The sequence below is a fragment of the Lontra canadensis genome, unplaced genomic scaffold (genome assembly GCF_010015895.1).
Source record: "Lontra canadensis isolate GAN:19392208 unplaced genomic scaffold, GSC_riverotter_1.0 scaffold42, whole genome shotgun sequence".
Classification (NCBI taxonomy): domain Eukaryota; kingdom Metazoa; phylum Chordata; class Mammalia; order Carnivora; family Mustelidae; genus Lontra; species Lontra canadensis.
The window spans coordinates 10,038,645-10,051,916 of NW_022631036.1; the positions used below are offsets into that span (position 1 = coordinate 10,038,645).

The 13,272-nt window shown below is 35.4% G+C and overlaps 1 protein-coding gene across 6 annotated transcripts in view; it reads right to left on the minus strand.

The window, feature by feature from the left end:
* LRFN5 (leucine rich repeat and fibronectin type III domain containing 5) overlaps positions 1-13,272 on the minus strand; it is a 244,815-nt gene that overhangs the window by 12,849 nt on the left and 218,694 nt on the right. For all 6 annotated transcript variants that reach the window (XR_004384231.1, XR_004384232.1, XM_032871214.1 and 3 more), the window contains 2 exons: positions 3,718-5,122; positions 180-892 (listed from right to left, as the gene is read on the minus strand). Coding sequence is in view for 4 of the 6 variants with exons in the window: in XM_032871214.1 (XP_032727105.1) it covers positions 180-892; positions 3,718-5,102 (2,098 nt within the window). In the remaining 2 variants the exon portion in view is untranslated. The remainder of the gene's footprint in view (positions 1-179; positions 893-3,717; positions 5,123-13,272) is intronic.

Sequence of the window (13,272 nt, forward strand, 5' to 3'; positions counted from 1 at the left end):
ACTATGCCCGTCAGAACCGTTGGACTGAATTAACATCGCATTCATAGACATGCTTCTTTTAGAAAACAGTCCACACGTGTTCAGTGAGTTACTATAACAATAGTATTCCTTTAATTCTCCATTCAGGGAGTACCTGTGCCTCGCTCTGGATCTCTCAGCAGGCAAAGTGAAAAACTTACTTGGCTTTGAATGTGCTCTTTTAGATGAGGGCCCCTCTGTGACAGAATCAGGAGGTCGACTAGCTAACTGCAATGCAGTTGAGTTGTTCCTGTTAGTGTTTTGGGACTCAACATTTGTGACAGCTTCATTCTGTGGTTCGGCACTTGGCTTTGCACCAGTCTTTCTTTTCTGCTTTTGGGACACAGAAGCGCTTGAAGTCCAGGTAGGAGGCAAAGCAGAGGTAGTGGTAGAGGAGTCCTGACTTGAACGAGTTTCTGAAGACTGTATCATATTGTCACTGGCAACTTTACAACACTGGGCATTCTCTTCATGTCCCACAGCTTGTTTGGACATGGACTGGGGCAGCGTGACACTGCAGCCTTGTATCTGAGCCCCATTAGTTTGAGAGTAGACATTGCTGACCTTGGTGACCTTGTGTTGCCCGTTATTGTTACAAACCTTATACCGGATCATGAGGATGATGATGAAAACCAGCACGGATGCTACAATTATTCCACCAATAATAATAATCATGGTGCCTCCCAAAAACTGGGACTGCATGAAATGGCATCGCACGTAATCCTGTTCCGTCGTAAACTGGATGCAACCCACGACTCTTGTGGCAGTGAGGGAAGTAATGCCATCATCATATATTGCCAAGACACACAAGTCATACATAGTTCCAGCAGCCAGGTTATTGACAAGAAAAGTTTTGCTCGTAGGAGGTATCATTCTGAGGGACAATGGAATTTATGTTAATATTAAAAACAAAACATATAGACCCCCAGAGCCATTATGACTTCAGTCCTGTTTCATTTTAGTACTCATTAAGATAAGCACATTTATAACAGACATGAAATATGGGAAAAATTATCTAATCTTATATTTGCCTAGGTAAAACAGTTCAAAGTCATTGTTGTATTCTGCATTGTATTAATGGTGCCTGCACCATGCCTTGACAAGCTTACTAATTACATTGCTTGGCAAAGCAGAACTCCTAATAAAAGCCCCTGCTAAAAAATCGTTTATGACAAATTGCTTTTGAAAGGTGTGACTGTGACATTATCTGACTACTAAACAAATCCTTTTAGCACTTACAACACCTCTGTGACTAAAACCCAATTTGAAGGAAGGGAAAACACTGACAATCACATTAGAAACCAGAATGGAAACGCATCAGAGTATTTATTTTCCAAATCAGTTATAAGATGCTATGGAATGGTACCCAGTAAACCTATCTTTTGTAACTATGATAATTACTAAGATAAAGTACTTTATTTACAGATCTTAGTCTGCTCTTAATGCCATCAACACTTGGTTCCTAGCATGTTTTTATCTAAAAATGAGGTTGATAGGAATGTATGAGAGATATTATCCTAAAAACATGAACAGGGCAAGGCTGTTGACCAGAGCCTAAATCCCTCATCCCACCCATTATGGGCTGAAGAAATTATCTTTAGAACAGTTGCTAAAGTTTGATAAAAGTTTACAGATACCTCTGAATCCATTGTATCATAAAACTCTTCTGTGGGTGCTTTCTTCCACTACCTTTTTTTACATAGCAACCAAATATGACCTAAACTAAGATTTCATGTAGAAAAAAAGGCTTGAAACTGTATTTTCCTTGAAAGGAATTTTTTAGGACATTTTAAAACTTGGCAATGCTAATCTATTCTACAACCTAAACAACGTGTTCTAAATGAACCAGGAAATTTTTAGGTCAGAGTATGTATTTGTGATTTGTGATTAAAATCACTATCATTTAGTGAGTGTATGATAAGTACCAGGCATTACTAAGCACTTTATATACACTGTAATTTTTTTTTCTGGAACACTATAATTTTTATCCTTACAATGATTATATGAGGGTGGCATTACTATTTTATTCATGACAAACACTGAAGTAAGGAAATTTAAGCAATTTTCTGAAGGTCACATAGAATTTTCTTGTCATGGAAGGTTTAGGATTTTAGAATTTGGAATGTAGAAACTGGCCTATGGCTATATATATACACATATATACACACACACACAATGTTAGAAGCTACAGGAAGGTGAGGGGTAGGGGTACCACTCTTCTTTGACAATGGGTTAAATACTGGGTAACCCAGGTAAAGAGCTGAGTATGAGAAGGATATGGCTATATATATACACATATATACACACACACACAATGTTAGAAGCTACAGGAAGGTGAGGGGTAGGGGTGCCACTCTTCTTTGACAATGGGTTAAATACTGGGTAACCCAGGTAAAGAGCTGAGTATGAGAAGGACAAACTACTTTATGTTAATATGCATGCTTCAGAGTCTATATGATCATACATTTAGTGATGAGAGGGATATTAGAAACCATTTACTTTAATCTCTTGCTTTTAAAGATGAGGAAATTAAAACTCAGCCATGTAGAACTTTGCCCAGGATCGATCATATGGCTAGCTGGGCCAGTTTTGTTTTTTTCTACCAGCCCATGCTCATTTTAAAAAAGTTCTCTCATCTCCATACATGAATGAAGATCAAATTATCTTCAAGAATTCATCTGGGTATATAAGAATTGAGTTGATCTTATTTCAGAAAAGCTTCAAGACAAAAAAATATATATATATATGTATATTTCAAAACCACAATTTTATATCATTTCCTAGGACTAATAATAGTCTATCATGAGTGAAATTATATGGAGAGGTAAAAATGTATATTTCCAACTGAAAATTGGACAAGATGTGACTATAAATCAATGAGGCTGAACTTTAGAAAAACATACCAGAAAACCTATAGTCAGACACAAATTCTCCATCGGATTCCTTATGAGGAGATTATGTACTTAACTCCAGTGATACTTTCACTGCTCAAAATATTTTTAACTTTCTCTTTGGAACTGTCTTAAGAACCAGTGTATATGAAACAATACACATGCACATAACTCAATTACTCAAAAAAAATCAGTCTCATTATTTTATAGTTACATCCTATTTTTTGACCAAAAATGGCAATACCCATCTTGATCACCCACCTTATTCACAAGACTTGGCTCCAAATGGCTTTTGCTTGTTTCCAAAATTCAAATTCACCCTCAAAAGACGAAGATTTGCCACCACTGAGGATATTCAAAATAGTATGACGAAGGTTCTAAAGATAATTCCAAAAGTGCTTTGAGCAATGCCAGCATCATTGGGATAATGGAATAGCCTCCCAACGTGACTTCCTTGAAGGAAAGAACACTCATGTGGATGTGTAAGTTCTGGTATGTTTTTGAATTTTTAAAATAAATCAATCTTGTTCTCTGATAGTCACATCTCTTAGATGAGGGGAAAAAAGTAAGTAAGCATAATATTAAATATAAATTTGAACTCTCTAAGAATAACACCATTCAAAGTATTTCCCCACAGGTAATCTCCTTTCACAAACCTTACATTACACACTTTAAAAAAATGGAGTGCTATAATTACAACACAGAGTAGCACTGTCAATTAAAACAAAACAAAACAAGTCAGTAGTACGTTAACAAGCCCTACAGTAAGATTCATGGTAAGTATAAAAATTTGGTTAATTTTTCTTACCTGTAAACAAGGGTGTCATCATAAGTACCATTGTACTGGATTTGGAACATACGTATTCCGGGAATATTCCTTTGAAAATTAAATTTAAGTAGTGCGGTAGATGATGTCGCTTCTGCTACTACAATTTTATCTTGACTCATTTTAGTATCACCATTACTACTGCTTGCATTAGAACCTGACTTAGTAGAAGTTGAGATATCTGAAGAACCCGGATCAGGCTCATGGATATGATTTGTACTGTTTAGTAAGTGAGGGAGCTTAATTATATGAAGGTCCACTGTTTGTGTTGCTTCCCCAGCAGGATTGGAAGCAATGCAGGTAAAAGCACCTGTATCCTTTACAGTTGTTATAAGAATATCAAGTGTTCCATTATCATACACCAGAGATCTTGTTGCATTTGAAATCAGCTTCCCTTCAGGAGAAATCCAGTGAATTGCAGGTTCAGGGTCCCCCCTGGCTTTGCACCTCAAGGTTGCCCTTTGACCTTCCAGGACTCTCATCTCATGTGTATGACGAGTAATGAGAGGAGGCTCACATAAAAACTCTTCCTCAGGAATTGACCAAAAATAGCGACCAGTTAAAAGTGCTGGAGAAGCACAAGTCTCTAGGTCATCTTCTCTGGACAGACGCCGCAACCACAACAATTCACAGTTGCAATGCAAAGGGTTTCCACCAAAACTTAATGCAAAAGTTGATGGGCTGATTATTCCTGAGGTTGCTAGTACCTGAGCTCGCTGAAAGAGAGGGTCAGGTGGTAGCTTCTGCAATTTATTTGATGTTACATCTAGCCGAGTCATCTTGTGCAAGTGGGAGAAAGTCCCCTTAGGAATGTTATCAATCATATTGTGATCCAAACTAAGGGTGTGCAAGCTAACCATCTTCTCAACAGCATCCCAAGGAATTGTTTCTAAATTATTGTAGGACAGATCCAGCTCCTCAAGGGCAAAGACATCGTCAAATGCTGTAGAAGAAATTAAAGTCAGTTGATTGTTGTTCAGTATCAAATGATGGAGATTGGAAAGCCCACTGAACATATCATTTGTAATTTTAGTCAATCTGTTGCTATTCAAATGCAATGCCCTCAAATTCCGTAAGTCGGCAAAAGCATGAGGTGTAATAAAACTTATTGTATTCCTGGACAGAGTCAGGTCCACCAAGCTGGTCATATTGGCAAAATCTTTCCTTTTAATATTTGTAACAAAATTGTCTGCCAACCGCAGTTCCACAGTTCTTCTGTCAATGTTTGGTGGAACAAATAAAAGCCCTTTCTTGGCACAAAGGGTTGCGAGATTAGGAGACAAAATCTGACAGACACAACGCTTTGGACAGATCTGAGCTCTCACTGCTATGCCAATGAAAAACAGATAAAAAAGAAATTTTTCCATTGTAGATCTGATTTAAGAGCCTGTAAGAAAAGATACAAAATGCAGTGTTAGCATCCAATCATTTCACTAATGTTCATATTCCTACTGGAATAATCCTTTTTATGCAAACTGCAATACAGAAACAATTTGCTCATTTGTTTACTTAACAAACAAGTAGAAAATATCTACTCTGTATTGCAGGCTATAATTGACACTAGGATGAAAAATATACCATTCCCGGCCTCATGAGATTTAAAATCAAATGGGGGAAAACAAATAAGCCACCAGATTATTATAATTCTGTAAATTATGTGCTATTTTTGAGATATGTCCAGGGTACTCAATGAATGCACAAAAAAATGTGACCTTCAGCTGAGATTGGAGGGAAGGAGTTAAGAAACTTGCCCATAACCTTGAATACATCTCATACATTCAAAAGATTAAAGATATATTTGAGGATTTGCAAGTACTTCAATTTACTGAGTAGAAACAATAAAAGACAATATTTGTTACTGTTATCTTTGTGGCATGATATTTGAAAGTAATTAATTGTCAATTAAATTTTACTCATCTTTACAAATGATCTTGAACATAATACAACTTTCACAACTTAACTGCAAATAAATACTCTTATTCTCAAAAATAAAAAGGCTAAAAGTTTACCACAAATGCTCTGAGCTCCTAAAATATTAGAATATTTTATTTGACATAAAATTAGATTTTAAAAGATAATTTGTGAAAAGTAATCATCAAAATTCTTGACAGTGAGTCTCAAAAGATGCTATAATTCTATCTTTTCTTTTAAAATCTTAATGCATTTAAATTTAATCCAAATATAATTTTAAAAAATCTTGATAGTTTCATTTTCCAGTTTGATCTGAAGTATTTTTTCTTAAAATTAATCATCAAAAATTAAAATACCAATACATATGCAATCAAAAGTTCTCATAAATTACACGTGGTTTTAAATGCCAAGAAAAATAGCTAGAGAAAATCAATTTTTTAAAAGACGAAAATATAAAATATGGAATTATTCTAGAAATAAAGTACCTAGTTTTCTAAATAAAACATATTCTTATAGTTTTGATTTATTTTATGCCTATTTTATATCATATTCAATGTGGTTGTAATGAATAAGAATTCTCATGCTCAACAAATGAAATAGTCTTACTCTCCTGTTTATGATGGAATAACTGGTACTAAACTAGCCTTTTTACAATAAGCAGCAACAAAAAGTAAAAAATATGTATATAACTATAGTTTTCACACATTGGAAAAGAAAGAAGCACAGAATTGTGATCCTCGAGAAAAGCGAAAAAAAAAAAAAATGAATGAATCCTATCATTGCTCCTGGAGACATTTTCAAAGCATAGCACAAAGAGGGAAAACAAGGTGACACATGAACAGTTGAAGAGGATACAGTGGATTGCAGAGAGTCTCCAGTGGCTTGAATTTATGAGGAAGAATACCAGAAAGAAGAGAGTTAGCCAAAGAAAGAACTTCAGTAGTCCTACAGGTAGAAACAGGGCAATAGATACTAACCATACCGAAACACTGTGGGGAGAGGGGAAGAAGGAGGAGAAAGTAAACAAAAACTCAATGACCTGTGGAAAAATATTAAGTAGTCAAAAATAGTACAAAGCACATAAGTGGGGTATCAGAAGAAGGCTATAAAGTAGACATAAAAGCAGACACTTTTCACATTTGTAATAAAAAGCAACCCATAAATCCAAGCTCAAAACAAGGAAAACTATACCAAGACACATCATAATCAAATTACAGATAACCAAAGGAAAAAATAATAATCTTAAAAGGAGTGCAGAAATAAGACACATTACAAGAAGATAAAGTGAGCAAAATAAAAAATAATGGCTGACTCCTCACTGATTTCACATTGGAAATAAAGCAAAATGGAAGACAATGAAAAATATACATCGAGAATTTCAAGAAAACAAAGTCTGTCAACCTAGATGGGGACTTATATATTCATAAAAAAAGAAGGTAAAATAAAAACATTTTGAGACAGTCAAACTGAAAAGTTTTATTACCATAAGAACTGCACTATAAGAACATATAAAGAATATTCTATTCAGGTTGATGGAAAATTGTACCAGATGGAATCTTGAATCTTTACAGAAATGATACATCTGTGGGTAGATATAAAAAATTTTGCTGTGTTTAATCTGTTTATAAATAGTACTTGTGGTATGGATATTAAAAGTTACAAAACAAACAAACAAATAAAACCAACCCCACATTATTTGTACCCTAGCAATCAAGTAAGCTGGATAAGCTGGACATCAATTAAACAAAAAATCAAAATGCTGAGGGTATAAATTTACAGTAACTATATTCCAGAAAATAATAAGTCTCTGATGGAATGAAGAGTTCCATAGATGTCCCCTGATTTCCCACCCAAGAGAAAAGTAAATAAGAGGACCTATCTGTAATAAACTGGGTTAGGGTAAAAGCAGCCTACCTTTCAAAAATTTAACAAACTTCTTTTTTTTTTAAGATTTTAAATTTATTTATTTGAAAGAGAGTGATAGGGAGCCAGAGAGCGAATGAGCAGGAGCAGGTGGGGGGAGGAGGACAGAAGGAGAGGGAAAAGCAGACTTCTTGTGGAGCAGGGAGCCCAACATAACCCAGGACCCTGAGATCATGACCTGAGTTAAAGGCAGTCAAAGGTAGAACCTGAGCCACCCAGGTTCCCCTTAACAAATTTCTTTTTTAATGCTTTCTTTCTTTCGTTTATTTTTAAAAGATTTTATTTATTTATTTGACACACACACAGAGAGAGAGACAGAGTTCACAAGTAGTCAGAGAGGCAGGCAGAGAGAGAGAGGGGGAAGCAGGCTCCCTGCTAAGCAGGGAGCCTGATGCAGGACTCGATCCCAGGACCCTGGGATCATGACCTGAGCTGAGCCACCCAGGCGCCCCTAATGCTTTATTTCTTAGTTTAGTTTTAGGTTTACAACAAAAATGAAAGGGAAGTACAGAGATTTCCTATATACTAACTGCTCCCACAACAGGCTTCTCCATTATCACCATTCCAGACAGAGTGGGATATTTGCTGCAATCAGTGCATCTACTTTGACACATAATAATCACCCAAAGTTTGTAGTTTACATCAGGGTACACTCCTGATTTTGTACATTCTATGGATCTGGACAAATGTACAATAGCAAATATCCACCACTGCAGTATATACAGATTACTTTCACTGTCCTAAAAGTCCTCTGCACTCTGCCTATTCATTTCCTCCTGGTTCATCCCTGGCAAACACTAACTTTTTTTTTTTCTTTTTACTGTCTCCCTAATTCTGCCTTTTCTTGAATATCATATAGTTGGAATCATATAGAATGGAGCTCTTTCTGGTTGACTTCTTTCACTTAAAAATATGCCTTAATATATGTTCCTCCATGTGTTTTCATGGCTTAATAGTTATTTCCTTTTAGCATTGACTAATACCCCATTTTCTGTAGGTACCAAAGTCCATTTATCCATCTACATAGTAAAGGATGGCTGGTTGGTTCCAACTGCTTGGTGCCAACTGCTTGGCAATTCTGAATAAAGCTGCTCTACACATATGTGTATAGACTCTTGTATAGACATAAGTTTTCAGCTCCTTTGGGTAAATACCATGGAGTGTGGTTGCTGGACTATATGGTAAGAATATATTTAGCTTCATAAGAAAGTGCCAAACTGTGTTCCAAAGTGGCTTCACCATAATTCCCAGCAGCAATGTGAGGCTTTCTGTTGCACCATGGCCTTGTCAGCACTGAAACATGTGCACATGTTTCAGGTTTTGGTCATTCTTTGTATTTTTATTATTATTTTTTATTTTGGTCATTCTAATAGGCATATACTGGCATCTCACTATTTTAATTTGCATTTCTTTGATGACTTATGATGTGGGGTATCTTTTCATATTTTATTTGCCATCTGTATATCTTCTTTGTTGAGGTATCTATCAAGGTCTTTGGCTCATTTTTAAAGTATGGGGTTTTTAAATTATTGTGTTTTAAGAATATTTTGTATATTTTGGATAACAGTCTTTTATCAGATGTGTCTTGTGCAAATATTTTTCCCTTGTCCCTGGCTTGTCTTCACATTTTCTTGACATTGACATTGTCCTTGGTCTTCACATTCTCTTGACGTCCTTGGTGGGGCTCAAGTTTTTAATGTTAATGATATCCAGCTTATCAATTATTTCTTTCACAGATCATGTCTTAGGTGTTTCACATAAAAAAGCATCACCATACCCGAGGTCATTTAGCTTTTCTCCTATGTTATCTTTTGGGAGTTTTATAGTCTTTCATTCTATGCTGTGCAGTTATCTCAGTCTGTCTTTTGTTATAGTATTATCATTATTCAGTTCATTGCAGTTTCTTGAACTGTGTTTGAAAATTTGCTATTTGAGAAGACATGGCATGTTAGCACTAGGATGGTTTTGAAAACGTGTCTGTTTTGGAAATGAGCTATCTGATTTTTTAAATATTTGGAGACCTCAGCCTACTTTATATCTCTGCTTCCAGCTTTTTTTGGTAGCCAAGGAGAGCTCTTCGATCTTTCATCTCATCCTTGCATTTCCTTGCTTTTGGCTGCGAATGAGCTACCCTAGAGTCTATGAAGGTAGAGGTTTCCTCTAAGAAGTTTCTTGTATCTTACCAATGCCACCACCCCAGACATTCTGCGGTTAAAAGTCAGACATACTTGTGTGGGAAGAAAAAGGACTGTGCTCTCCATTCCCTCTCTCAAGTCTTTTTTATAGCTTAAAGCCCTGAGTGATCGATTTTTTCCTTGTGCTCTTCTACTTCTTATCTATCATTCTTCCAAAGCTGAAAGTCTGAGTTGCCTGGAGGATTCATTCCAACTTTCCTTTCCTCCCCCAATTCTTCTTTCATTTTTTCTTATCTGAAAATATAGAGTACCTAGGGAAATTGTCTCAAAGAAACAGAAAGTAAAATGGTAGTTACCAGGGGCTGAGTGGGGGTTGAGGAACTGGGGATGTCGAATGAGGGTACAAACTTACAACTCATAGATAAATGAGTCCTGGAAATCTAGTGCACAGTGTAGTAATTATAGATAACAATATTGCATTATAAATATCAAAGTTGCTAAGAGACTACATCTTTTTTTTTAATTTTATTTATTTATTTGACAGAGAGAGATCACAAGTAGGCAGAGAGGAAGGCAGAGAGAGAGAGGGGGAAGCAGGCTCCCAAGCAGGGAGCCTGATGCGGGGCTTGATACCAGGACCCTGGGACCATGACCTGAGCCAAAGGCAGAAGCTTTAACCCAATGAGCCACCCAGGCGCCCCTCTAAGAGCCTACATCTTAAATGTTCCCGCCACAAAAGAAGAAATAAGCATATGACATGATAGTGGTGTTAGTTAATGCCATATTAACAATCTTATTGCAATATATGTGTATCAAATCGACATTGTTTTAAACCTTGAATTTAAACAATGTTATATGCCAATTATATCTTGAAAAAGCTGAAGTATTAATTTCCAGGGCACCTGAATGTCAGTATATTTGGAAATAGGATCTTTGCAGATTATCAAGTTAATGTGAGGTGATTAGTGGAAACCCTAATCCAATATGATTGTGCCTTATAATCAAAAGAAATCTAGACACAAAGACAGATATACACAAAGAGAACACAGTGTGGAGGTACAATGAGAACATCATCTATAAGCCAAGGAATGCCTAAGGCTACCAGAATCTAGGGGAGACAAATAGAACAGATTCTCTTTCAGAGCTTTCAAAAGGAATCAAATATGCCAGACACCTTGATTTTGGACTTCTGGCTTCCAGAACTGTGGGCCAATAAATTACTGTGCAAGCCACCCTGTTTGTGGTACTTTGTTATGACAATCCTATCAAATTAATTAAAGTCTTAAAAAAAACCCATTTCAGAACAGAAGAATTTCAGAAATATAACAATACGTGTTGTATGCTTCCAAGTATATGCACATTTAGAAAAGGCAAAACAAATCTACAGTGAATGAAATCACACCAGTGGTTGCCTAGTTGGGGGATGGTTGAGTGGGAAAGAATACAGAGAAATTTGGGGGGTGGAGTGGTCATGGAAATAGCCTGTATCTTATTTGAAATAGTGATATCCAAGTGTATGCATTCATCACAATTCACTGACTATGCACTTAATATCAGTGCATTTTATATCAAGTGTACTTCAATATAGTTGATTAAGTTTTAAAAAGTAAATCTGGGTTTCCATTATGTTTCCAAATACCAGTTCCAAAGGAAGAAGAATTTATAAAGTGACACATTATTGGTGGCTAATCAGAATTTAGTCATATTTTAGAAACAGGTATTTTCTTAGTTCTGCCATATCTCTTCAAAGATGTGATTCCATTCCAACTCAAATCATGCATTCTGTTTTATAAGCTGATTTACTTCATCAACATACATACTGCCTGATATGATTTCACTGCCCATACAGTGATTTAGAAAGTAAGATTGAGTTTAGAATAAAATGTGGGCCACTTTCTTAATTCTATGTTAATTTTTTGCTTAATTGAGACCTGTAAGTAATGAAAGAGTCCTATGAATTGTGATTAATGATGTTCCCCACATTATCTTAGGACAGAGTGGAGATTTCAAATTTGTAGAAGACAGAAGATAAAGAATCATGTAAAGAAATAGCTTTCATTTCCTATAAGTTCACAAACTAATCATTGACATATTTATTAAAATAATGTATTACCACTTGAGGAAAACGAGTGTGAATGGAAGAGCAGAGTGGTTGTCATGTTTTGTTGGAATTCATGATTTTAAAATTTATGAAAGTAAACTTTAAAAATTTATTCTTATCTAGTTAAGTTAAACTCTTAAAACTTCTGTCTATTGCCTTCTCTAACTGGTTAAATGCAAACAACACTGATCTGTTTTTAATAATATTTGAGTGGTGATATAACTCAGTAAGCAGTCATACAGCTGTAGCTGTCTAGATAATATTTACACATCTCTTCATTATATGTTCTTTCGAGCTAATTCTTTTCAGACACAAAGTGACACATTTATAAACAAAGAAGAGTCTATCACACAAAACTGGAAAATGATTTTCCAGTACTGCATCCTTCTTTCAGCCCATGGCCATTACACAACATATGCTCAAGAGAATCAGTATTTATTTGGCAACTAGAACAGGATATATAAGCAAATTTAGATTTTACAACCAACTGAGAGTATAATCTATTCTCTGCAGAAACCAATATGGTACCAATTTATATGTTGAGTTAAAGGAAAGCTATTGGACTCCTCATGAGCCGCCTTGCCATCATTCAACAGAGCTCTACTGATTCAATTAGTGTCCCTTTGTCCAGGCTAATGCCTGGGAACAGATGCTGATGCCTATTGACACTGATGTGTTGTTTTAAGATGTGTGAAAATGGCTACAGTGCTGCAAAGGACATTTTATAATACAGTTTAGATAATGGAACACATTTGATATTCATTTCTAATATTTTAGGTTTTCTGCTTATTTTTTCCAAGGACTATAAATGAATAACATTATCACTCTTTTCTCTACTAAAACCTATGTAGAGGTCATTACTATTGAACCTGCTAAATTTGAACCTCAAAACAAGACAGCTATACCTTGAACAATTATCCTTTGATCCTTGATTTTAATAGTCTCTAGCAAAATTCCTAAGTATGTTGAAAATTAAGTCTTAAAAAATTCACTCATGCATCTAGTCAATCATTCTTTTCCTAGTTTCTTCAGCAAGAATTATTTAGTGTCTGCACTACAGGAAAGGTGCTTTGCTAGAATCTTCCAAATTTAGAAGGCTGGGATCTGACCAGGACAAGCACATTCACAATTACAATAGAGGGCAGACTGTGAAAAGTTTTAAGTCAACATACATTTTAATATTTAAATTTACACAGATAAAATGGGTTTTTGAGGATTGTGTAATTTTTGCTCTCCATGTTTTTATATATGTATTAATTGTTTACTCAACAAGGCCCATGTATACAAAAACCCATACTATTTACACTAAAGGAGTACAGATAAGAGTCCAGTTACTAAAACGATTATTTAAAAAAAATAATAGTTACCATTCAATGAACATAGGTAACATGAAAGAAGTAGTGGTCTCTTTATTTTATAGATGAGGAAATGGGATCAAGATACTGATAACATAATTTAATCAGCTTA